The sequence below is a fragment of the Gouania willdenowi genome, chromosome 7 (assembly GCF_900634775.1).
Source record: "Gouania willdenowi chromosome 7, fGouWil2.1, whole genome shotgun sequence".
NCBI classification, from domain to species: domain Eukaryota; kingdom Metazoa; phylum Chordata; class Actinopteri; order Blenniiformes; family Gobiesocidae; genus Gouania; species Gouania willdenowi.
In genome coordinates, this window is record NC_041050.1 from 3,787,179 (window position 1) to 3,814,464 (window position 27,286).

General features: G+C 34.1%; 1 protein-coding gene across 2 annotated transcripts; it reads right to left on the reverse strand.

Moving 5' to 3' along the window:
- Nucleotides 1–2,676: 2,676 nt before the first annotated feature.
- hipk1a (homeodomain interacting protein kinase 1a) lies at nucleotides 2,677–26,383 on the reverse strand. Of its 2 annotated transcripts, none has more exons than XM_028452286.1 (16): nucleotides 26,075–26,383; nucleotides 24,055–24,785; nucleotides 10,646–11,019; nucleotides 9,058–9,181; nucleotides 8,857–8,976; nucleotides 7,567–7,653; nucleotides 7,321–7,502; nucleotides 7,085–7,238; nucleotides 6,277–6,481; nucleotides 5,788–5,906; nucleotides 5,576–5,727; nucleotides 5,357–5,491; nucleotides 4,690–4,842; nucleotides 4,428–4,621; nucleotides 3,665–3,777; nucleotides 2,677–3,228 (listed from the first exon to the last, which is right to left on the reverse strand). In XM_028452286.1, the coding sequence occupies exons 2-16, from the start codon at nucleotides 24,781–24,783 to the stop codon at nucleotides 2,857–2,859; spliced, it is 3,213 nt and encodes a 1,070-aa protein (XP_028308087.1). In that variant the 5' UTR covers nucleotides 24,784–24,785; nucleotides 26,075–26,383; the 3' UTR covers nucleotides 2,677–2,856. The 2 variants fall into 2 exon arrangements, with proteins under 2 accessions (XP_028308087.1, XP_028308086.1); XM_028452285.1 differs by having other exon boundaries at nucleotides 5,576–5,730.
- Nucleotides 26,384–27,286: the final 903 nt, after the last annotated feature.

Consider the following 27,286-nt stretch of genomic DNA (forward strand, 5'->3'; position numbering starts at 1 on the left):
GTAATGTAATTTGTTGTAAATTACATAATTTTAAATAAATTAAGTAAAAAATCCTGCCCTGTCATTTGGAATGCACATGTTTATGCTGAGGCTTAGACTAGTTTTTATTACAATTACAGCTTTTTATAATAGTTTAAAAAAAGTTTTTAGTAATTGTCAACTTCTTAAAGTAGCTGAAAAGACTTGGTGTGTGATTGTCTGTTTCAGGAATATATAAAAAACAAACTATCAGCGGATGTAGAGAAACCCCAATGTGGCACAAGGAGAACATGCAAACTTTACACAAAGGTTTCTAATCTTTCTTAGATTTGCTGAGAATTAAATCTTGCACCCATTAATCTGAGTATTAACTACAACCTGGTACTGGACTAAATCGTTTTTCTGCTAGTTTCTAAATTAGAGATATTTATACATGACTGTTAAAGTAGGTTTTGTGTTTTTTTTTTTTTTTTTTTTCTTTGTGTGTTTTGAGTTTTTTTTAATACAGTATGTTAATTTGTAATTTTCTGTATTTTTGTGCTCCTTTTTTCATTTTTCTTTTTAAAATTGTCATTTTGCTGTGATTTTGGGCGTTTTTCTGTCATTTGGTTCATTCATGGCATTAAAAACAGATTTGCATTCCATCATATGTCCATAAATGTTGCTTTTAACACAGCTTTAAATTAATATTTAGAGAAGTCGTGGCTTAAATTAAGGCTGTGTTTGTATCAGCTCATTATCATAATAATCAGGTATGCAATCAAAAAATATAATCATGACTCAACCTTTTTTAACGGGTTTCTTAGTAGATTTTATTGCAGGTTAAGGTTTATTCTATGTCCTTAATGTAACGTCACACATCACAGTGGGAGGGTTAAAACCACCCTTAATACCTCAGATTAAATATTTATACAGTAAATTATATAATTTAGAAATGACCAGGATTTTGTTCTCATGGAAAATGATTTATTTTAACTTTGTTTCAATATGAAATTCAATGCTTCACATCACAGACGTCACGAGAAACATTGTCTGATATTATCGTCTCAGTACAAATAACATCACAAATCCATCTGCCAGTTTCACAGTGAATTCTACAACATGTTGCACACATTTGGGTGGAAAAAAATAAAATGTCTGTGAAAGCATTGTAAGCACATAAAAACTGAAAGTTTTTCAAAATAAAACTACCAGAACATGAAATAAAAAAAAAACACCTTTAAAATAAATGTCAGCTTTACTCTTTCTTTTGTCTGAACACACACTAGTCAGTTGACATTTTAAACATTTAAACATGATATAAATATTTCAATGATTTACATTGTAAACACAGTGATGTGTTCATATACAGTACGTAGATTTACATTTTTTATAGTGCAGTTTTAACACAGAAGAGAATTTAAAAAGGAAAGAAAAAAACTCAACACGTTAGTTTTTGGGAGAGTCTGGATTTGAACCATCACACATCAGTAACAAGTGGAATTAACTCACATGTGCTGTCCCTAATGAAAGAAAAAGCATAAAGTGCAGCAACATTGTGCAGCTAATAAAATTGCCTGTTTGGCTTTTTTTTTTTTTTTTTTTTTACAGCAATGACTGACACAGTTTTTCTAATAACAGATGATTTTTGGGTCTATATGGTCTAGCTCTAGCAGAACGGTTGCTCACATGTAACAGACCTTCTCCACGCACCAAGTCTTTTCAAATTAAATTGTCAGAAATTTAAGTTTACATTTTTTTGAGATAACCAGAATACTTGCCACACTGTGTGTACAGTAAATAGGAAGGTTTTCCTTTTCATTGATTTGTGTGGAATACATTAAAGCAGTGGTTTTCAACCTTTGCAGCCCGCCACCTTCAAAATAAAGGTTCTAGAGACCGGGGACCCCACTGGGAGAACATTTTGGGGCCCATCCAAGAAGCAGAAATGATGGTCCATTGTTACATATCCGTGATAACCACGTTTATTTATTTATCTGAATAATATCCACTGTTATCCAGGAAGTTTTGAGCCCATAGTGTATAGTCATAGAGATGTAAATCCTTGTTTTAATCAGAAATAAAATGGGTTAAAAGTGACCAAAAATGGTGGAAAAGGTGGTGAAATGGGATTTTACAAACACAAAAAGTTGTAAAAAGGTTTCAAAGTGTCAATATTACCTTAATAGTGGCAGAAAAAAGTAGAAACAATTGGTTTAAACGGGCAAAAAATGGGCATGACAATTTGTAAATGTGGTTAAATAAGCATGAAATATGGTGAAAAGCAGTTAAAATTGACAATGGGTCAACATATGTGACATTAGTGCCAAAATGTCTTGAAAGTGGATAAATTTTGCAGAAAAAAACAGAAAAAGAGTTCAAAATGTCAATATTGGTTTAAAAGTGGCAGAAATAAGGAGAGGAAGGGTAATGTAATTTAAAAAGTAGAAACAATTAGTTGAAACTGGAAAATAATAGTATAACAAATCGTGAATATGGTTAAATTAGGAAAAATAAGCATGAATAAAAGTGAAGAGATTAAGTGACAAAAATGGGTCAACATAAGCAACATTAGGTTGCAAAAGGGTTTAAGTGCTGAAAATATCTTGAAAGTGGGGGAAAAATATGTTAAAGGCATTGAAATATGATGACATGTCAGAAATGGGAGTAATGTAACAAAAATACATTAAAAGAAACAAAAAAATGGCAAAAAACATTGCTGAAAATAGGTTAAAATATGGCAAGTTTGTTAAAAATAAGCAAAAACAGGGTCAAATTAAGTTTAAAAAATAAATATTTTGTTTCTTGAAGGCATCTGGCGACCCCCTCCCAGTGTCTCGCAACAACATGGTTCAGAACTCCTGCATTAGAAGGTGATTAACATCTAAACCAGTGATCTTACAGGTAGGGATACTGGTTTGGTTTTCTCTGGTAAGCAGCACTGGAGCGATGGAAAGGAGGGGCTCCCAGTGATTGTGACTGGTTTCCGTACTGTCCCACTGGGCAGCCCCCCAGGACCAGGCTGTTCTTCTCCAGCAGGGCCAGGGAGGGGTACGCGCTGCCCCCCTGCATCTGATCCACGGCCTGGGACACTGAGGCCAGGGCGGCCGACGCTGGGTAAGCGTAGAGGCTGGGGGCGGAGCTTAAGAGGGTGCTGTCATTGAGGCGATAGGAGGAGGAGGAGACAGAGGGGGGGTAGGGGGGCTGCTGCCTGAAGGAAGCTCCGCCCACTGTCGGATCATGGCTGGATGATGTCACAGACAGCTGAACCTGAAGAAGGCAAACACTTTATACACTACATTCACTAAGCAGAAACAATTATAAAGAAGATACCACAGCACACCTTCAAACGTCTAATGAGGGCCATTTCTCAACCAGTTTGGGTTCTATTGAGCAGCAAAAAAATTATTTTAAGATAACAGTGGTCGTAATGTAAAGTAACAAAATACATGTATATAAGATAAATGTAGAAATGAAAGACTACTGTGTAGAATAAACACAAACGTACGGTATATCTATATGGTAATTAAAAAATGTTATAAATGTTAGAATAACATTTTCTTATCTTTGTCTCACCAAATAGTTCTGACACTCCTGTTTTATATTTACAGATTTAAAATACTAAAATCAATAAAATGATATATTCTTAATATAATTTTTTAGATAATCTAAATGTGTGTATAAAAATCAAAGGACTCATCAATACCTGACTGAGGTTGAGAGGCTGAGGTTTGCTGGAGACGCTGCAGTGATGACGATCTGAGGTCGTTTCTCCACATTCACCCAAACACTGAACCACAGACTTCTTCTTTCCAACATCTGAACAGGAAGTGCTTTTGTTAGTATCTTGTGTGTTCTTGTCCATTTTTTTAGGTCATTTAATGTAATCTTGTGCTTCTTTGGAGTCCTTTTCTACATTGTTATTTTGTGTGTTGAAGTGGTTGCTTAATGTGTCTTTGTTGTGATTTTGTATGTTTCATGTGTCATTTTGTGTTTCTTTGTGCATTTTTGGAGTTATGTTCTTGATCTGTGAATTTTTTGGTCATTTTATAGCTATTTTGTGTGTTTAAGTAGCTGTTTTATGTGTTTTTGCTGTCATTTTGTGTATCTTTAAAATCTTTTTGTTTTTGTCATTTTCTGTACTTTTATTGACACTTTTTGGTATATTTGTGTTGCCAATTAGTGTGTTTTTGAAACAATTTTAAACCAAGCAGCAGCCATGTTGAAAGTCTCAGCTCTGTTTGTACCTGAACCACAGAGATTCCTTGCTTTATAGATAGATTTTGTGCATTTAATTGGTGTTTAATGTGTCTGCTGTTTTGTGTGTTTTTGGAGTTATTTTGTGCTGGTTTTCATGGTCCTTTAAACTTCTTGCATTTAGACTTTTGGGGGCCACACTAACTTAAACCAAGAGCCACACGTGTCTGTTGTGTATCATAAAGTATTGGATACATGTGCGTCACACACACCTGGCACTGCTACAGACTTGTTGGCTGAACTCTCTCCTGATTGGTTCTTCACTGACGGCGTGACCACGGCCAGCGACTTGCACGTCTGGGCGGAGCCTTTGGGGCCCAGGGGGCTGCTATTGGACGAATCCGAGTCCTGGGAGTCGTGCACCGTCACACAGCTGATCACATTGGTCCTCTGACTCGTTCCAGAGCTGAAGGTCAAAAGACGTGAAGTGAAACGTTCTGAGTTAGAACAGAACAGGAAGTGACGTGATCTCACCACTTAGTGTCTCCCTCGTCCTCTGAGTCGCTGTGGATGGTGATGATGCTGACTGCAGGGCTCGGTGTGTCAGAGATGATGATTGGCTGAGACTGGTCACCAGCAAACGAAGGGTTGTGGACCACGGTGGTGGGACGGACCAAGGACACCGGCCTGGAGCACAGAGAGGAACACACATTAGATTAAACATAGAATAAAGAGACGTGAGGAAAAAAGAAAGAGCAGTTCAAGTTTTATACAAAAGGCTGACATTGCGCTGTCATTATTAGGACATGATACCTGTTTGTCATTTTGTGTACTTTTATTGACATTTTGTCCTTTTCTGTGTTTTGGGAGTTATTTTGTGTGTTTAAGTGATTGTTTAATGTGTCTTTGTTGTTGTTTTGTATGTTTCATGAGTCATTTTGTGCATCTTTTATATCTTTGTGCATTTTTTGAGTTTTTTGTGTTTTTTAATTAACAATTGGTGTGTTTTGGAAACCATTTTGTATTTTTTTTTGTCATTATTTTGTATATTTTTGAAGTCTGTAATCTTTATTTTGGGAATATTTGTTGTCACTTTGTGTTTTCCTAGTCAAAACTTTAGAAATATATCTTTTATTTTTGTGAAAAACTGTAATGGAAACACAGCGTGTGTGTTAGCTTAGTCCTATGTGCGTGCGTGTACCTGGCTCTACTCTCAGCATGTCGACCCTTCCCTCTCTTGCCCTGCTGGGGTCTCTGATGAGCTGCTCCTGCAATGGGACGTCCAACACTTGAGTCTTGCAGGCTGACGTTGTCGTACTGGTTGCCATGACGACCCCTTTGGAGAGCAGGAGCAGTCGTTTTCTTAGGGATTCTGTCAAACGTTCACCTTTGTAATCCTGACAGACTAGTGCACACCTACCTCCAGCCCGACGCGTGCTGCTGTCCGTCAGGGACCTGGGTAGTTAGGGTCGACTCTGGAACCACAGCTTGGCCCGTGTTGTGAATGGCCATACTGGGCATCTGCTGCCACGTGGAGGGAATGAGGATCTGCTGCGTTCCTGCAGGCCAGCCCTGCTATAGAGAAACATTGAGTCAGAGTGGTGAGCGTAGAGTGACGTCTACGGTTGGTACCTGTGTCAGCATGCTGGGCTGGATGTGAAGGGACTGGGAGGACTGGTTCTGAGAAACCAAAGGTACAGAGTTGTCCATTCTTACTGGGTAACCCGGTGGCTTATTGGAGGTTTGAAGACCTGGACAAGAAAAGAAGTAGATTAAACTTTGTACAGAAAGGTCCATAAACACATATTAGTAAATGTGGAATCAGGGACTGAATCATTTTACTGGCGTTTGTCTGTTGGCAGGATTACTTCAAAAGTACTGATCTACATTTGAACCAAAGATAGACCTTAGGCTATAGATTTTTTGTTGCGTAATCTCACATGATTTTAGCGTAACAGTAATCTGAAGCATATGAAAATAAAATTAATAACAATAGGTGAATTTAGTATGTTTGGTATAATGTCAGGCAGTTTAATAGCCAGTTCAATCTAAATGGAAAAAGAAAATGAAACAGACACAATGTCAGACCATGATCAGTGAGTGTAAAGTGTTTATTCTCACCCTGGATGGTTGGAGGACAAACGATGAGCGTCTGTTGGAAGGGTTCTGTCTGCGTGCAGAGCTGCGTGGGGCGGCTCTGCAGAGGAACGCCCTGCTGGGTCAGACCAGGGATGTTGATGGTGGCCTGCTGGTAGAGGCCCGGCTGGTAGTTGAGTAGTGGAACGTTACTGCTGAGGGATAGGGACTGACCTCCAGTGGAGCTCATCTGAAACACATCAAGGACATAAAATAATGGACATCACATATAATACATATAATATACTGCTTTGATAGTTTATAATAATAGGTTTTTTGGGTAAAAGTCCAATTCCTTTGCAAGCTTGGAAAACGGACGCGTCGCAACACAGATATAATAATAATCAAACATTTAACTTGCTTGTTTTTGTCCCAAATGTGCAAAAACGTGTGACATTGTGAATATATGTATGTGTGTACGTCACATTATCAACATTGATGTCAGCATTTGGAGTAATGACTTCTGAGCATTTATACAGGAACAAATTATGGGTTTCTGTGTTTTTGTACTCATTTTGCATAATGTTCTCTAATTTTATGTGCATTTATTGTTTTGTGTTTTTTATTTAATTAGTATATTTTTCTTGTCATTTATGTGCTTTTGGAGTCATTTTGGATATTTTTTTTGGCATTTTGTTTATTTTTCTCTTATTTTGTGTATTTTTGATCCATTTAGTATATACTGTATATATATTTATTGTGTTTGTACTCATTATTTGTGTTTTACAAGTAATTTTGTGCATTTGTGTTGTATATTGTGTTTTTGAAGTGAATGCAATGGGTGCGTCCTCACTTGATTGTGCTGGTTTAACTGGCTGCTGAAGGTGACTGTGAGGTTAGTGGCTGCACTGGGAGCGTTGTTGTTGCTCGCAAACAAGTTCTTCCCATTTTCAAAGGCGCTGCATCTGCGTTTGCATATATCCATGTTCTGGAAGCAGGACTTCACACTGAGGAGGAAAACGTTCCATCAGGACTAAGAATCTTTGCTACATGTGAACATCGGAAGTAAAAGAGGCTTCATGGTTTTACTGAGAGCTGTGAGGAAAGTGCAGCAGGTGTGTCATGGTAACAAACGGGTGGTTCAGGGTCTTCATGGGGGTGATCCTTTTATCTGCGTCCAGCGTCAGCATCTTCTTCAGCAGGTCTATGAACTCCCGCCTGTCAGCCTTCTCAGCCAGGATGTCTGTTCCCTCCAGGTTGGTCATGTTCACCTGCAGAAAGGCATCATTAGCATCTGTTAGCATGTTAGCTTCAACAATTAAACCAGAGCCCCACCTGCATCATGTCATCCAAACAGTTAAAGATGTATTTTCTGGCCTCTTTGGACTTGATGCCCATCTCTGCCTCGTGCTCTGCAGGAGTCTAAAGAACATTCACAGAATGATTCAATGATTGATTGAAATGTTTATTTCAAATATGTAAACAAAAAAGAATAAAAAATAAAGCAAAACATTTGAACATGAGACACTGAATATGCATTTGAAAAGGATAGAGAAATATGATTTCTAAACTCCCTTATAAACTTCTCAACTAATGAGTTACAATGGCAATGTTCCATACTTGCTATGTCCTCAAAATGTTGTTGTAATTGTGTTTTCATTAACTTCTGTGTGTGCCAAGGAGTTTTTTCTCCTAAAGTGGCACAGTTTGGGACCTGCCTTTTCCCCCTCTTCTTATCTCATGTTTTTCCACTTCTCATCTAAGATACAGGGCGCCGCCCTTGTGGCGACCAACAGTGCTCTCGCTCCTGTCCTCTCATGTTATGTGATTGTCTTTTCACGTTTCTTGGACAGGATGTAACTGCAATGCAAATTTCCCCGTTGTGGGACAAATAAAGTATATCTCATCTTATAAATGCAATGAATGCACCTCAGCATCAGAAGGCACAAAAATTGTAATCTAAGAAGTCGAAAAGAAGATAAAAAGTCAACATAACACAGAAAATAACTTCAAAAATGCAGAAAACCATAGAAAATGACTACAAAAACACACAAAATGTCTACAAAATTACACAATATGATGGAGAAATACACAAACCAACCATAAAAAAAAAAAACTAAAGAGAAACAAGAGCACATGAAATAATATAAACACACCAATTGACAATCATTTCCCCAAATGACAGAAAAACAAAAAACACCAAAAATACATAACATAACTCAAGACGAATTGCACTAGAGGACACAAATTTTCTTCAAACAACTACATTTATACACAAAAATAGCAGAACAATTAAATCAACAATATAGATATGCAAAACATACTCAAAACATACTGTACATAACAAAAATAGAAAGATGAAAGAATACTGTATATACAAAGCGACAACATAAATACACAGAATGAGTCCATAAACACACAAAATAATGAAAAAAAATGCACATAACAACACAAAAACATTCAAAATCTGAGAAAATATACAAAACAATAAAAACAGACTAAACTCTTTAATGTTCCCTGTATTAATCTTCAGATTTGTCGCTATTTTAAACGCTGAGATGTTATTGAGATATTGACCATGTTGTGGCCCCTCCCTGTCTTAGTGTGAGCTGCAGTGTTTCCTACTTTGAGTTTCCACAGTGGATAGCTGGAATCTGGGCCTCTGTTGAAGAAGCGGCTGGTTTTGGTTCCCGCACTGAGCAGGTATTCTGCTGGGAGGCCCTGGGTCTGAGAAATGTAACGAATCTAAAAGAAAGAGGAAAAAAATGCATCAGTAGTTGTTCATTTTAGCTTAGCAGTTGTTTATACAGTCATAAAAAAGATGACCTGGTCATATTCAGAGGCACCAGGATAAAGTGGCCACCCCAGGAAAAGCTCTGCAATGACGCACCCTAGAGACCACATGTCGATAGCCTCACAGAACGGAAGGCCCAGGATGATCTCTGGAGCTCTGGAACCACAGAAAAGTCCAACAGAGGAGAACGTAATGGATTACATGTACTCACGTTACTGTAATTCAGTTGTTTTTATGGGTATTTTTTCAGTATATTTCTAAATCAGTTATTTTATTTGTGCTTAAGTACACCTAACCGTTACTTAGTAAATTGTTTTTATTTTTTTTATTTAAAATGATCAATGAACATTTGAATCAAAAAAAGTTTTATTCACCAAGTACAGTTGAAAAACATTACAAGGAATTTAACTTGGTGGATGGTGTGAACAAAAAACAAACCAGAAACACTATGTAATAATAAATATAATAATAATAATAATAATAATAATAATAAATATAAAGGTAAGGCAAATGTATTTGTATAGAGCATTTCATACACAAGGCAACTCAATATGCCTTGTGTATGAATAAAGGATGGATATACAGTATATAAATATATAAATAATGCAGGTAACATTGTGAAACTATAAAAAACTAAATGACCAGACCATTGACCAAACAGAAAACTACGTGTACTTTTATAACCCGAATATAACCATTTTACCTTGTATTTTTATACCAAATATTGATAGTACACTTGTCATTTTAATTGACAATTTCTGAACAGAAATACTTTTATTTTCATACATAAATGAAGTATTTTTACTCATAGTTTTATTAAAGAGAAATTAGCTTTATTTTAAATTCTAACACATTTGAGCTCTACTTAGTAGGATACATCAGTCAGGGTTGGGGTCAATTACATTTCTCAGTTACAATTACATTTTCAATTATCAATGTTCAATTATAATTCAATTACAGTGGCCAGCATTTTCCCCAATTACAATTAAATAAAAAATATTTTTTTTATCCTTAGAATGTCAATTACAATTACAATTAATCACAATAATTGAGCCTGGAATAAATAACCTAATAAAAGTTAACCTTCTTGTGTTAGCTTTCTGTTAGCATCTCTAATGCTAACGGGTCCTAAATCAGCTGTAAAACACACTAAAAACAATTATCTATCATCTCATTTATTTCCTATCTATTGGTTACCTTGTTTTTAGGCTTCCTAATCAATAAAAATATAGGTTTTAATATTTATGGTGTGGACGTCTGAGCCTTTTTCATGTCAGTGTACCCCTAGATTTATATATATATTTTAAATTGTAATAAAGCTTGATATGGAACATATTTTAATAATTGTTAACTCCATACTGTATGTGTAGAACTGTACATAGAACTGTAATTTGCGTTTAATTATAATTGACGATTTTTATAGAATTTTCATGGCAATTACAATTACAAAGTCAATTATCTGAACTCAATTACAGTTATAGTTACAGTTAATTATATTTACACCATGATTGTAATTAATTATTATTGAGCCCAACCCTGACATCAGTATTCTTCACACCTCTGCAATGACAGAGATCCAATCAGAGAACATCTAGTTTAATGCTAATGCTGGGTTCTCACCTGTAATATCGTGACTGTAGGTAAGTGGAGCAAACAGCTTTAGACACGTGGCTGGCTGAGCCAAAATCAATGACCTTCACCCTGTAGGGCTGCCTGGACGGGTCCACCAGCATGATGTTCTCAGGCTTGAGGTCAGCGTGGATCAGACCCAGGCTCTTCAGCTTCATGAGGGCGGTGGCCACCTGCTGCAGGATGGGCCTGATGCACTTCAGCAGCAACGGGCTGAACTTACTGTGCTTCAGGAAGTCGTACAAGTTCTGCTCCAGCATCTCAAACACCAGGCACGTGTGGTTCTTGTGCTGGAAACACTCGTACGAGCGCACAAAGTTGAACTCGTCAGCGTTTTCTGTGCTCAGCCTGCTGAGGATGCTCACCTGAGGAGAGAGAGAGAAGAAATGACATCACTCATGTTTCTTTCTGAGATGAGACTATAATAAGGCATGAAAGTTTTCAAGGATAAGGCTATAGTAAGGCATCAAAATGGAAAAGCCTAAAAACAAGCATAAAGATCGAAAAATCACCCAAAATATACATATTAATGAAAAAAAAATTTAAAAAGTTGCGTTAAAACAATCATTAGATCCTAAAAACGACTGTAAATATAATATGCATACTTCAAATGGGCTAAGAAAGCAGTAAAGCAAAAAAACGACAAAACTCAAAAATCACCCAAAATCGAAAATAAGGCTATAATAAGGCATATTTTTCAAAAATTAAAAAAAACAAAAATTGAGTTAGGACCATCGTTAGACCCTAAAACTACTGCAAATATAATGCACATACTTAAACAGGGCTATGAAAGCAGTAAGGCTCAAAAAATGACAAAAATCCCAAAACACCCAAGATCTAATTTTTTTTCTAAAATTTCAAAAAAAAGAAAAAAATTAGTTAAGACCATCATGAGACTCTAAAAACTACTGCAAATATCATGCACATACTTAAACTGGGCTAAGAAAGCAGTAAGGCTAAAAAAGCGACAAAAATCCCAATCACCCAAAATCGGAGGTAAGGCTGTAGTAAGGCATATTTTTCCAAAATTTCAAAAAAAAAAAAAAAATTGAGTTAAGACCATCATTAGACTCTAAAAACTACTGCAAATATAATGCACATACTTAAACAGGTATAAAAAAGCAATAAGGCGCAAAAATGGAAAAAAAAAAAAAAAAAAAAAATCACCCAAACTTGAAGGTAAGGCATATTTTTCAAAAAATTCAAAAAAAAAAAATTTAAAATTGAGTTAAGACCATCATTAGACACTAAAAACTACTGCAAATATCATGCACATACTTAAACAGGGCTAAAAAAGCAGTAAGGCACAAAAATGAAAAAAAAACTAAAATCATCCAAAATCAAAAGTAAGGCTATAGTAAGATACATTTTTTACAAATTTCAAACACATTGAGTTACGACCATTAATAATCCCTAAAAACTACTGAAAATATCATGCACATACTTAAACGGGGCTAAGAAAGCAGTAAGGCTAAAAAAACGACAAAAATTCCAAATCACCCAAAATTGGAGGTAAGGCTAAGGCATATTTTTTCAAAAAAAAAAAAAATTGAGTTAGGACCATCATTAGACCCTAAAAACTACTGCAAATATCATGCACATACTTAAACAAGGCTAAGAAAGCAGTAAGGTACACAAAAAAAAAAAAAAAAAAAAATCACCCAAAGTCAGAGGTAAGGCAATTTTTGTTTTTTTATTTTAAAAAAATTTAGTTTTTTAAAACTACTGCAAATATCATGCACATACATAAACTGGGCTGAGAAAGCAGTAAGGCTAAAAAAAATGACAAAAATCCCAAATCACCCAAAATTGGAGGTAAGGCATATTTTTCCAAAATTTCAAAAAAAAAAAAAAAAAATTAGTTAAGACCATTATTATACCCTAAAAACTACGGCAAATATCATGCACAAACTTAAACAGGACTAAGAAAGCAATAAGGCTAAAAAAACGACACAAATCCCAAATCACCCAAAATCGAAAGTAAGGCTATAATAAGGCATTTTTTTCAAAAATTTCAAAAAGAAAAAAAAAAAAATTTATTGAGTTAAGACCATCATTAGACTCTAAAAACTACTGAAAATATCATCCATATACTTAAACAGGTCTAAGAAAGCAGTAAGGTACAAAAATAAAAAAAAAATCACCCAAAATCGGAGGTAAGGCAATTTTTGTTATTTATTTAAAAATAAAATGAGTTAAGACCATCATTAGACCCTAAAAAGTACTGCAAATATAATGCACATACTTAAACAGGGCTAAGAAAGCAGTAAGGTACAAAAAATGACAAAAAACTAAAATAGCTGAAAATAAAAAGTAAGGCTATAGCAAGGCATTTTTTTTTGAAAATTTCAAAAAAAAAAAAAATTGAGTAAGGACCCATTAGACCATAAAAACTACTGCAAATATAATGCACATGCTTAAACAGGGCTAAGAAAGCAGTAAGGTACAAAAAATGACAAAAAACTAAAATAGCTGAAAATAAAAAGTAAGGCTATAGCAAGGCATTTTTTTTTGAAAATTTCAAAAAAAAAAAAAATTGAGTTAGGACCATCATTAGACCATAAAAACTACTGCAAATATAATGCACATGCTTAAACAGGGCTAAGAAAGCAGTAAGGTACAAAAAATGACAAAAAACTAAAATAGCTGAAAATAAAAAGTAAGGCTATAGCAAGGCATTTTTTTGGAAAATTTCAAACAAAAAAAAAAATTGAGTTAGGACCATCATTAGACCCTAAAAACTACTGCAAATATAATGCACATACTTAAACAGGGCTAAGAAAGCAGTAAGGCACAAAAATGACAAAAAACTAAAATCACCCAAAATAAAAAGTAAGGCATATTTTTGAAAATTAAAAAAAAAAAAATTGAGTTAGGACCATCATTAGACCCTAAAAACTACTGCAAATATAATGCACATACTTAAACCGGGCTAAGAAAGCAGTAAGGCACAAAAAATGAAAAAAAACTAAAATCACCCAAAATAAAAAGTAAGGCTCTTGCAAGGCATTTTTTTGGAAAATTTCAAAAAAAAAAAAAATTGAGTAAGGACCATCATTAGATCATAAAAACTACTGCAAATATAATGCACATACTTAAACAGGGCTAAGAAAGCAGTAAGGCACAAAAAATGACAAAAAACTAAAATCACCCAAAATAAAAAGTAAGGCTCTTGCAAGGCATTTTTTTTGAAAATTTCAAAAAAAAAAAAAAATTGAGTAAGGACCATCATTAGACCATAAAAACTACTGCAAATATAATGCACATACTTAAACAGGGCTAAGAAAGCAGTAAGGTACAAAAAATGACAAAAAACTAAAATAGCTGAAAATAAAAAGTAAGGCTATAGCAAGGCATTTTTTTTGAAAATTTCAAAAAAAAAAAAATTGAGTTAGGACCATCATTAGACCCTAAAAACTACTGCAAATATAATGCACATACTTAAACAGGGCTAAGAAAGCAGTAAGGCAAAAAAAATGACAAAAAACTAAAATCACCCAAAATAAAAAGTAAGGCATTTTTTTTGAAAATTTCAAAAAAAAAAAAAATTGAGTTAGGACCATCATTAGACCATAAAAACTACTGCAAATATAATGCACATACTTAAACAGGGCTAAGAAAGCAGTAAGGTACAAAAAATTACAAAAAACTAAAATAGCTGAAAATAAAAAGTAAGGCTATAGCAAGGCATTTTTTTTGAAAATTTAAAAAAAAAAAAAAATTGAGTTAGGACCATCATTAGACCATAAAAACTACTGCAAATATAATGAACATGCTTAAACAGGGCTAAGAAAGCAGTAAGGTACAAAAAATGACAAAAAACTAAAATAGCTGAAAATAAAAAGTAAGGCTATAGCAAGGCATTTTTTTTGAAAATTTCAAAAAAAAAAAAATTGAGTTAGGACCATCATTAGACCATAAAAACTACTGCAAATATAATGCACATACTTAAACAAGGCTAAGAAAGCAGTAAGGTACAAAAAATTACAAAAAACTAAAACAGCTGAAAATAAAAAGTAAGGCTATAGCAAGGCATTTTTTTTGAAAATTTCAAAAAAAAAAAAAATTGAGTTAGGACCATCATTAGACCATAAAAACTACTGCAAATATAATGCACATACTTAAACAGGGCTAAAAAAGCAGTAAGGCACAAAAAATGACAAAAAACTAAAATCACCCAAAATAAAAAGTAAGGCTATAACAAGGCATTTTTTTTGAAAATTAAAAAAAAAAAAAATTGAGTTAGGACCATCATTAAACCCTAAAAACTACTGCAAATATAATGCACATACTTAAACAGGGCTAAAAAAAAGCAGTAAGGCACAAAAAATGACAAAAAACTAAAATAGCTGAAAATAAAAAGTAAGGCTATAGCAAGGCATTTTTTTTGAAAATTTCAAAAAAAAAAAAAAATTGAGTAAGGACCATCATTAGACCCTAAAAACTACTGCAAATATAATGCACATACTTAAACAGGGCTAAGAAAGCAGTAAGGCACAAAAAATGACAAAAAACTAAAATCACCCAAAATAAAAAGTAAGGCATTTTTTTTGAAAATTTCAAAAAAAAAAAAAATTGAGTTAGGACCATCATTAGACCATAAAAACTACTGCAAATATAATGCACATACTTAAACAGGGCTAAAAAAGCAGTAAGGCACAAAAAATGACAAAAAACTAAAATCACCCAAAATAAAAAGTAAGGCTATAGCAAGGCATTTTTTTTGAAAATTTCAAAAAAAAAAAAATTGAGTTAGGACCATCATTAGACCATAAAAACTACTGCAAATATAATGCACATACTTAAACAGGGCTAAAAAAGCAGTAAGGCACAAAAAATTACAAAAAACTAAAATAGCTGAAAATAAAAAGTAAGGCTATAGCAAGGCATTTTTTTTGAAAATTTCAAAAAAAAAAAAAATTGAGTTAGGACCATCATTAGACCATAAAAACTACTGCAAATATAATGCACATGCTTAAACAGGGCTAAGAAAGCAGTAAGGTACAAAAAATGACAAAAAACTAAAATAGCTGAAAATAAAAAGTAAGGCTATAGCAAGGCATTTTTTTTGAAAATTTCAACAAAAAAAAAATTGAGTTAGGACCATCATTAGACCCTAAAAACTACTGCAAATATAATGCACATACTTAAACAGGGCTAAGAAAGCAGTAAGGCACAAAAAATGACAAAAAACTAAAATCACCCAAAATAAAAAGTAAGGCATTTTTTTTGAAAATTTCAAAAAAAAAAAAATTGAGTTAGGACCATCATTAGACCATAAAAACTACTGCAAATATAATGCACATACTTAAACAAGGCTAAGAAAGCAGTAAGGTACAAAAAATTACAAAAAACTAAAACAGCTGAAAATAAAAAGTAAGGCTATAGCAAGGCATTTTTTTTGAAAATTTCAAAAAAAAAAAAAATTGAGTTAGGACCATCATTAGACCATAAAAACTACTGCAAATATAATGCACATACTTAAACAGGGCTAAAAAAGCAGTAAGGCACAAAAAATGACAAAAAACTAAAATCACCCAAAATAAAAAGTAAGGCTATAACAAGGCATTTTTTTTGAAAATTAAAAAAAAAAAAAAATTGAGTTAGGACCATCATTAGACCATAAAAACTACTGCAAATATAATGCACATACTTAAACAAGGCTAAGAAAGCAGTAAGGTACAAAAAATTACAAAAAACTAAAACAGCTGAAAATAAAAAGTAAGGCTATAGCAAGGCATTTTTTTTGAAAATTTCAAAAAAAAAAAAATTGAGTTAGGACCATCATTAGACCATAAAAACTACTGCAAATATAATGCACATACTTAAACAGGGCTAAGAAAGCAGTAAGGCACAAAAAATGACAAAAAACTAAAATCACCCAAAATAAAAAGTAAGGCATTTTTTTTGAAAATTTCAAAAAAAAAAAAATTGAGTTAGGACCATCATTAGACCATAAAAACTACTGCAAATATAATGCACATACTTAAACAGGGCTAAAAAAGCAGTAAGGCACAAAAAATGACAAAAAACTAAAATCACCCAAAATAAAAAGTAAGGCTATAGCAAGGCATTTTTTTTGAAAATTTCAAAAAAAAAAAAAATTGAGTTAGGACCATCATTAGACCATAAAAACTACTGCAAATATAATGTACATGCTTAAACAGGGCTAAGAAAGCAGTAAGGTACAAAAAATGACAAAAAACTAAAATAGCTGAAAATAAAAAGTAAGGCTATAGCAAGGCATTTTTTTTTGAAAATTTCAAAAAAAAAAAAAATTGAGTAAGGACCATCATTAGACCCTAAAAACTACTGCAAATATAATGCACATACTTAAACAGGGCTAAGAAAGCAGTAAGGTACAAAAAATTACAAAAAACTAAAATAGCTGAAAATAAAAAGTAAGGCTATAGCAAGGCATTTTTTTTGAAAATTAAAAAAAAAAAAAAAATTGAGTTAGGACCATCATTAGACCATTAAAACTACTGCAAATATAATGCACATGCTTAAACAGGGCTAAGAAAGCAGTAAGGTACAAAAAATGACAAAAAACTAAAATAGCTGAAAATAAAAAGTAAGGCTATAGCAAGGCATTTTTTTTGAAAATTTCAACAAAAAAAAAATTGAGTTAGGACCATCATTAGACCCTAAAAACTACTGCAAATATAATGCACATACTTAAACAGGGCTTAGAAAGCAGTAAGGCACAAAAAATGACAAAAAACTAAAATCACCCAAAATAAAAAGTAAGGCATTTTTTTTGAAAATTAAAAAAAAAAAAAAAATTGAGTTAGGACCATCATTAGACCATAAAAACTACTGCAAATATAATGCACATACTTAAACAGGGCTAAAAAAGCAGTAAGGCACAAAAAATTACAAAAAACTAAAATCACCCAAAATAAAGTTTTTTTTTTGAAAATTTCAAAAAAAAAAAAATTGAGTTAAGACCAATGGAAACATTATGGAATTTTTTTCCAAGATGCCTTACTCAAAAAAATTGAGTAAGGCATAAAAAATGGGGAAAAAATGATTGTTTTTTTCTGAGGTAAGACATAAAAATTAAAACATTTTCAAGGTAATTCCATTTAGCCATACCTGCATGTCATTGGCTGATCTTGTTAGATTTAAGAAGCTAAGCAAGGCAAGGCCTGGTCTATAATTGGATGGGAGACCACTGAGAAGTCATCTGAAGTAAAGCATAAAAAATTAGAAACATTTTGGATTTTTTTTCTGAGAAAAGGCATTGTTTTCCCCCCAAAAAAAATTAGACCCTAAAAACTACTGCAAATATAATGCACATAGTTAAAATGGGCTAAGAAAGCAGTAAGGCACAAAAAATTATGAAAATCTAAAACAGAGGTAAGGCATCATTTTCAAAAATTTCAAAAAATAAAAATTGAGTTGACTATTATTAAACGGAGGTAAGGCATAAATTGGAAACATTACGGAATTTCTTTTCCAAGATGCCTTACTCAAAAAAAATTGAGTAAGGCGAAAATGAATTTCTTTTCTGAGGTAAGGCATAAAAATGGAAAAAATTTCCAAGTAAACCCATGTGGTCATACCTGCCTGTCATTGGCTGATCTTGTCAGATTTAAGAAGCTAAGCAGGGTCAGGCCTGGGTAATGCTTGGATGGGAGACCTCTGAGATAAGACTGTAGTAAAGCATCAAGATGGAAACATTTTGGATTTCTTTTTCTGAGGTAAGGCATCATTTTCAAAAATTTCAAAAAAATTGAGTTAAGACCATAAGTAGACCCTAAAAACTACTGCAAATATAATGCACACACTTAAACAGGGCTAAGAATGCAATAAGGCTAAAAAAAAAAACGACAAAAATCCCAAATCACCCAAAATCGGAGGTAAGGCATAAAAATGGAGAAAGAATGCAGATTTTTTTTTTTGTGAGATAAGCCTAAAGCAAGGCATAAAAATCGAAAATGTTGGAATTTTTTTTTCTGAGGTAAGGCATATAATGGAAATATGTCCAAAGTAAATCCATGTGGCCATACCTGCATGTCATTGGCTGATCTCATCAGATTTAAGAAGCTAAGCAGAGCCAGGCCTGGTTAATGCTTGAATGGGAGACCACTGAGAATTCTTGTCATTTATTTATAAAGTGCTTTTTGCAGATAAAATCACAAAGTGCGGTACAGAGCTGTGGTGAAAATACAAGTGCAACATCAAAATAGAATAAAACATGGGTTCATATACATCATAAAAGAAAAAAAAAAGCGTTTAAAACCCAGTTAACTGAAAGCTTTTCTGTAAAGTGTAGTCTTCAACAGTTTTTTAAAAGTGACCACACAGTTGAGCTCCTGGAGAGACTGGTGCAGGTCATTCCAGAGTCTGGGGGCCACAGCCTGGAACGCCAGGTCTCCTCTGGTTTTAATTTAGTTTTTGGGATCTTTAAAAGACCCTGACCTGAAGACCAAAGGCTTCGCCCTAAAGTGTAGAGGCACAACAAGTCTGAGATATATTGAGGGGCCTGACCATGTAATGCTCAGAAACTATGCCTTACTGTAGCCTCTGAGATAAGGCATAAAAATGGAAACATTTTGGATACTTTTTGTGACTTAAGGCTATAGTAAGGCATCATTTTCAAAAATTAAAAAAAAAAAAAAAAAATGAGTTAGGACCATCATTAGACCCTAAAAACTATTGCAAATACAATACACATACTTAAACAGGGCTAAAAAAAAAAAAAAAAAAAGCAGTAAGGCACAAAAATGAAAAAAAAAAAAAAAAAATCACCCAAAATTGGAGGTAAGGCATATTTTTCAAAAATTTCAAAAAAAAAATAAATAAATTATTGAGTTAAGACCATCATTAGACTCTTAAAACTACTGCAAATATCATGCACATACTTAAACAGGTCTAAGGAAGCAGTAAGGCTAAAAAAACGACAAAAATCCCGAATCACCCAAAATTGGAGGTAAGGCTATACTAAGGCATATTTTTCAAAAATTTCAAAAAAAAAAAAAAAAAATTGAGTTAGGACCATCATTAGACCCTAAAAACAACTGCAAATATCATCCACATACTTAAACAGGTCTAAGGAAGCAGTAAGGCTAAAAAAAACGACAAAAATCCCAAATCACCCAAAATTGGAGGTAAGGCATATTTTTCAAAAATTTCAAAAAAAAAAAATTTAAAAATTGAGTTAAGACCATCATTAGACTCTAAAAACTACTGAAAATATCATGCACATACTTAAACAGGTCCAAAAAAGCAGTAAGGCACAAAAATGGAAAAAAAATAAATAAATAAATCACCCAAAATTGGAGGTAAGGCTACAGTAAGGCATATTTTTCAAAAACTTCAAAAGATTTTTTTAAAAATTGAGTTAAGACCATCATTAGACCCTAAAAACTACTGCAAATATCATGCACATACTTAAACAAGGCTAAGGAAGCAGTAAGGCTGAAAAAACGACAAAAATCCCAAATCACCCAAAATTGGAGGTAAGGCTATAGTAAGGCATATTTTTCAAAAATTTCAAAAAAAAATTTTTAAAAATTGAGTTAAGACCATCATTAGACTCTTAAAACTACTGCAAATATCATCCACATACTTAAACAGGTCTAAGGAAGCAGTAAGGCTAAAAAAATGACAAAAATCCCAAATCACCCAAAATTGGAGGTAAGGCTATAGTAAGGCATATTTTTTCAAAAATTAAAAAAAAAAAAAAAAATTAATTATTGAGTTAAGACCATCATTAGACTCTTAAAACTACTGCAAATATAATGCACATACTTAAACAGGTCTAAGAGAGCAGTAAGGCTAAAAAAACGACAAAAATCCCGAATCACCCAAAATTGGAGGTAAGGCTATACTAAGGCATATTTTTCAAAAATTTCAAAAAAAAAAAAAAAAATTGAGTTAGGACCATCATTAGACCCTAAAAACAACTGCAAATATCATCCACATACTTAAACGGGGCTAAGGAAGCAGTAAGGCTGAAAAAACGACAAAAATCCCAAATCACCCAAAATTGGAGGTAAGGCATATTTTTCAAAAATTTCAAAAAAAAAAAATTTAAAAATTGAGTTAAGACCATCATTAGACTCTAAAAACTACTGAAAATATCATGCACATACTTAAACAGGTCCAAAAAAGCAGTAAGGCACAAAAATGGAAAAAAAATAAATAAATAAATCACCCAAAATTGGAGGTAAGGCTACAGTAAGGCATATTTTTCAAAAACTTCAAAAAAAAAATTTAAAAATTGAGTTAAGACCATCATTAGACCCTAAAAACTACTGCAAATATCATGCACATACTTAAACAAGGCTAAGGAAGCAGTAAGGCTGAAAAAACGACAAAAATCTCAAATCACCCAAAATTGGAGGTAAGGCTATAGTAAGGGATATTTTTCAAAAATTTCAAAAAAAAAAATTTAAAAATTGAGTTAAGACCATCATTAGACTCTAAAAACTACTGCAAATATAATGCACATACTTAAACAGGTCCAAAAAAGCAGTAAGGCACAAAAATGGAAAAAAAAAAAAAAAAAAATCACCCAAAATTGGAGGTAAGGCATATTTTTCAAAAATTTCAAAAAAAAAAAAAAAAAATTGAGTTAGGACCATCATTAGACCCTAAAAACAACTGCAATTATCATCCACATACTAAAACAGGGCTAAGGAAGCAGTAAGGCTAAAAAAAACGACAAAAATCCCAAATCACCCAAAATTGGAGGTAAGGCTATAGTAAGGCATATTTTTCAAAAATTAAAAAAAAAAAAAAAATTGAGTTAGGACCATCATTAGACCCTAAAAACAACTGCAAATATCATCCACATACTAAAACAGGGCTAAGGAAGCAGTAAGGCTAAAAAAAACGAAAAAAATCCCAAATCACCCAAAATTGGAGGTAAGGCTATAGTAAGGCATATTTTTCAAAAATTAAAAAAAAAAAAAATAAATTATTGAGTTAAGACCATCATTAGACTCTTAAAACTACTGCAAATATCATGCACATACTTAAACAGGTCTAAGGAAGCAGTAAGGCTAAAAAAATGACAAAAATCCCAAATCACCCAAAATTGGAGGTAAGGCTATAGTAAGGCATATTTTTCAAAAATTAAAAAAAAAAAAAAAATTGAGTTAGGACCATCATTAGACCCTAAAAACAACTGCAAATATCATCCACATACTTAAACAGGGCTAAGGAAGCAGTAAGGCTGAAAAAACGACAAAAATCCCAAATCACCCAAAATTGGAGGTAAGGCATATTTTTCAAAAATTTCAAAAAAAATTTTTAAAAATTGAGTTAAGACCATCATTAGACCCTAAAAACTACTGCAAATATCATGCACATACTTAAACAAGGCTAAGGAAGCAGTAAGGCTGAAAAAACGACAAAAATCCCAAATCACCCAAAATTGGAGGTAAGGCTATAGTAAGGCATATTTTTCAAAAATTAAAAAAAAAAAAAAAAAAAATTGAGTTAGGACCATCATTAGACCCTAAAAACAACTGCAAATATCATCCACATACAGGGCTAAGGAAGCAGTAAGGCTGAAAAAACGACAAAAATCCCAAATCACCCAAAATTGGAGGTAAGGCATATTTTTCAAAAATTTCAAAAAAAATTTTTAAAAATTGAGTTAAGACCATCATTAGACTCTAAAAACTACTGCAAATATAATGCACATACTTAAACAGGTCCAAAAAAGCAGTAAGGCACAAAAATAGAAAAAAAAAAAAAAAAAAAAAATCACCCAAAATTGGAGGTAAGGCATATTTTTCAAAAATTTCAAAAAAAAAAAAACAAATTGAGTTAGGACCATCATTAGACCCTAAAAACAACTGCAATTATCATCCACATACTAAAACAGGGCTAAGGAAGCAGTAAGGCTCAAAAAACGACAAAAATCCCAAATCACCCAAAATTGGAGGTAAGGCTATAGTAAGGCATATTTTTCAAAAATTTCAAAAAAAAAAAAAAATTGAGTTAGGACCATCAATAGACCCTAAAAACTACTGCAAATATCATGCACATACATAAACTGGACTAAGAAAGCAGTAAGGCTAAAAAAATAAAAAAAAATCACCCCAACTTGGAGGTAAGGCTATAGTAAGGATTTTCAAAAATTAAAAAACCCTAAAAACTACTGAAAATATAATGCACATACTTAAACAAGGCTAAGAAAGACGACAATAATTACAAATCACCCAAAATCAAAAGTAAAGCTATCGTGAGACAAATTTTTCACAAATTTCAAACAAACTGAGTTACGACCAGTAATATTCCCTAAAAACTACTGCAAATATCATGCACATACTTAAACAGGGTTAAGAAAGCAGTAAGGCACAAAAAATGACAAAAAACAAAAATCACAGCTAAATTTTCAATAGGTTTTGGTCAAAATGGAAGTTCAAAAATTTATGGCTGTCTTTTGATGTCCCACTTCTCTAGATGATCTCCAGCAACTTTGAGCCCATCAGTGAAACGCTAAAACATTTGTCTCATATTAAATTCTCTTCACTCTGTAGGGAGCGCTAATGCCCGTTTTTCCACGTTGAGCTGGTTTAGGGCCGGGGGTTTAACAACTGATTCACATTTGATGGAAATTTGAGTTCATATGTGCAAATGAGAGCATTCTCCAAAAATGGAATATTTTGTCATTGTTGGCCAAATTTCACGGCTCCGCCCTGCAAACTTGTCCCACTTCTCTAGATGATCTCCAGCGAACCCTGTCAGTGAAACGCCCTAGGAGAAATGTGTTAAAATACAACGTGAGCAAAAATAGCAATTTTGCAATTTTCAACTCAAGATTCTGGACTTCCTGTGTATTTTTTTCTACGATTAATGCATTTTTTTTGGCAATTCCTATCTCGTAATGCATTTTTGGCGTACTTGGGGATGCTGGCGCGTCAGTTTTTTGCATTTTTAAAATCGGAAATAGCCAAAAATTAGAGATGCTCACAATTTAATTTTGTTTGAATGATTGTGACTCTACATGATGGTTTAGTGGGTGAAAAGTTGGTGAGTTGGTTCCGACACCGGGAAAGAAAGAAAGAAAGAAAGAAAGATATTCGAGCACAATAACAATGTTTCCCCCTTTTTGAGTACCATGAACTATACATTTTCGGAAAGCGCGAGGGCATGCCTACGACATAAGAAGGGTCCCTGGTCACTGACGGGCACGGTGCGTTTGAATAGGCTCCGCCCCTTCCCTCGTAGGGTGGCCACTATATGAGAGCAAGATGCCCTTCGCCAGCTCGTGGCGCTCGGGCCTAAAATAAAAAATTGTGGAATTTTTTTTCTGAGGTAAGGCTATAGTAAGGCATAAAAATTTAAACATTTTTGATTTTTTTTTCTGACTTAAGGCTATAGTATGTGACCTACTGACCAATGTGATGTACGACTGACTTATGTGACCTACTGACCTCTATTTGGCCCTGTCGAGCATAAGATGGATGGTTCTTGAGTATTTTAATGGCCACTATCTCATTGGTGCCACGTTTCCAGCACTTTGCCACCTGACCGAAGGTTCCCCGCCCCAGGAACTCCAACACCTCGTAGCTGTTGGACATGGAGCAGAGGATCTCGTGCTGCACCAGTTGGTAGTCGCCCTCACTGTGGGAGTTGGTGCTCTTGGCGGTGGAGGCGGAGTGCGCTATGGACTGAGCCGTGGTGGTCCCGCCCCCTCCACCTGTGCGGTTGGAGACCACGGGGGCGGACAGTTCCTCCAGGATCTGGACGCTGTCGCTGCTGTCCACCTCCTCGCTCTTCCTCTTCAGGCTCAACGGCTTCTGGTGAAGGTTGCACGGCTGCGACGACGACTCTGCGTCCTTGATGCGACGGCTAGAGGAGGAAGATGACGAAGACGAGGAGGGCGGTCCACGGAGGCTCCCCGTGCTGTCGGCCGCCCGCACCACCGCCTGTTCACGTGAACCGGCCATCGGTGGGCGGGTGGAGCCGTAGGCCACCGTGCTGAAGCTGGTACCAGAGGTGGAGGGTGCAGCAGAGTGGGCGGGGCTCTGCTCGTAGTAGCTACACTCTCCATGCTGATTGGATGAATCCCAGACCGAGTTCTCCACTTTGAGCCTCTTTGAGCGACAGTAGGCCGTGGAAGAAACGGAAGGAGAGGAGAAGGTCTGGAGCTGGGACGCCATGACTGAAACCATCAACAACAAATATGGGATTAAGGATTTAAAGTGTGAAACATCAAAGCATGTCCATCCTCTTTATAATGGTTGTTACGGTTACGGTACAGGAATAAAACATTCAAAATGGAAAAAAATGGAAAATTATGATTTTACTATGTAATAATAATGTAGGAAAATGGGATAAGCAAATTGAAATTGTTACAAAATTTGGTAATACTTTTCATGAAGTTTTATAAGTAAAGCTAACATTATGCTGTCATTACGTCATTAGCATGAATAAAGTGTCATAAAGGTTTTTGTTATTAAGCTGTCATTAAGTGTTGTTTGATTTAATTTTATTTCGAACATGAACACAACAGTAGTGTATCTCACAATGAAAAAAAAATTATGATAGCAATAGTTAAAAATAATAATAATAATGAATTCTCCTACATTACACCTAGTTACTTCATGCCCCCTCTCACTTTACTACATGATTACGATCCACGTGTAATATGTATGTGTGTATTTGCATGTGTATGTATATATGTTTTAAGTTTTTTAGTTTTTTTAATCTTCAATTAATATTTTGTTCAATATTTTCACTTGTCTTTTGATATACATTTTTGTGAACTTTGTTTTCTATATTAGTTGTCCTCATATAGTAAAGTTTAATTGTGCATTTTGTGTCAAGTGTTTGTTCGTTTGTTGACTTTTATTTTAAATTGTTTGTGTTTATAGAAAGGGGCGGAGCTCTCATACAAGCCGTTTGGGCTTTGTTCCCTCCTTGCACCGTAAATGTAGCTTTTCTTAATGTGCGCTAAAAAAATAAACAAAATGAAATGAAGTGTGTGCTAACCCTGACCTTCCTTTAAACAAGCCACACTACAAAACTCACTCATACGTGCTGTCCCTTAGAGGAGAAAAAGCCAAAAGTGGCACATATTGTGCAGCTGTTTGTTAATTAAAAAAAATGTGCCTGTGTGGCATTTTTCATCAATAAATGTAACCCTGAGTTGTTCTTCTGGTCAGATTTAATTTGAATTAAAATTATGAAGATTTATATCGTACATCGCAATTTTGAGAAAGAATATCGAGATTTGGTCGATTTCGCCCAGCCATACCACGAGTTGCATTTACACACTGATTCATGTTTTCTCTGTCATTTTTACTTCTCCTGTGGGCCGAATTCGATGCCCCAAGGGGCCGGATTTGGCCCCCGGGCCTTGAGTTTGACATAAGCTATTGACTTTTTTTTTTTTTTTTAATTGCATAACATTTTTTCATTGTTATGTTGTATGATTTATCTCCTCTGTACCTGTCTCTGATGATCCACCACCTAGGGCCTCCTCCTCCTCATCCTCACGCCGGGCTCAGTGCGCTGTGATGCGGCTGACCAGCTGCGAGGCTCCGGTCGGAGCTCCGGTCCTGCTGCTGCTGCTGCTGCTGAGCTAACAGCTACAGCTAGGCTACAACAACCTTCCGACTCATGTCCCGCTGTCACATCGTGATTCAGGCCGTTTTAATGAGCCTCAAAGCGCTGGAGGTGTCGGGCATCATCCTCTGCATCGGGCCGATCGGAGCTCCATCATCACGGACTGAACAAACGGCCCTTTTCCGGTGCTCACAGCGGAGTGACGTCAGTCACCACGCCGCAGATTGACTACTATCCCTGATTCTCTGTTTTTAAATATTACTGATACAATCATTGTAATAATGCTACATGCAAAGCGTAATATAAAGTGTTTGTGGCATTGGGAAATGTAATTTCTAGTCATGTGTGTGTATTTTTGTTTTTTGTGTATGTTCTCATCCGTCCATCACTAAAAAAACACAAAATCACATTTTTAATGTTGAAGTATTCCAAAGTGTCCAAGGTGTTTGAATAACATGCATAAAAAATAAAAACACACAACAGAGTGAATGTACATTTATTTTATTTATTTAAAAACATAACTTCTATGGGATGTAAAAACTTAGTCACTGTTTCATAGCTGACATATTCTAAACATTTTGCTCATTTTCCTCATATTTAGCTAATTTTTCTTTCATTTGAGACAAACTCATGTAAAACAGCATGTTCTATGTCATTGTTAAAAAATGTGCACACATGGAAAATACATCTAAATGTAAAGGTTACATATAAATGATAAATGTAAATTCTAAATATTAAATGTAAATCTAAATGTTAAGTCTAAATCTAAATGTTAAATCTACATTTTTAATCAAAATATAAATGCTAAAATTAAATCTGAATGATTTAACATTTACATTTATTTTTCATGTCTACATATTTTTAACAATGATATAAAACATGCTGTTTTACATGCATTGCTGTCTCAAATAAAAAAAAAATGAGCCACAATAACAGTTAGGCTAAAACAGTATATAAAAAACACACTAAAAGTTCAAATTTAGCTCATTTTTCTTTCATTATGGCAGAAATGTATGAAAAAAAGCATGTTCTATAACGTTGTTAAAAATGTGTCCACAGGATAAATAAATCTGAATTTAAATGTTAAATCCAAAT

What these genes read in the sequence shown, in the direction of transcription:
- hipk1a (XM_028452285.1), bottom strand. Translation starts at nt 24,783, where the DNA reads ATGGCGTCCCAGCTCCAGACCTTCTCCTCTCCTTCCGTTTCTTCCACG. An exon ending in GTGCCTCTGAATATGACCAG is followed by an intron (nt 8,977 to 9,057) that starts GTCATCTTTTTT and finishes TCTTTCTTTTAG; the next exon opens with ATTCGTTACATTTCTCAGAC. An exon ending in AGTTAAACCAGCACAATCAA is followed by an intron (nt 6,482 to 7,084) that starts GTGAGGACGCAC and finishes GATGTGTTTCAG; the next exon opens with ATGAGCTCCACTGGAGGTCA.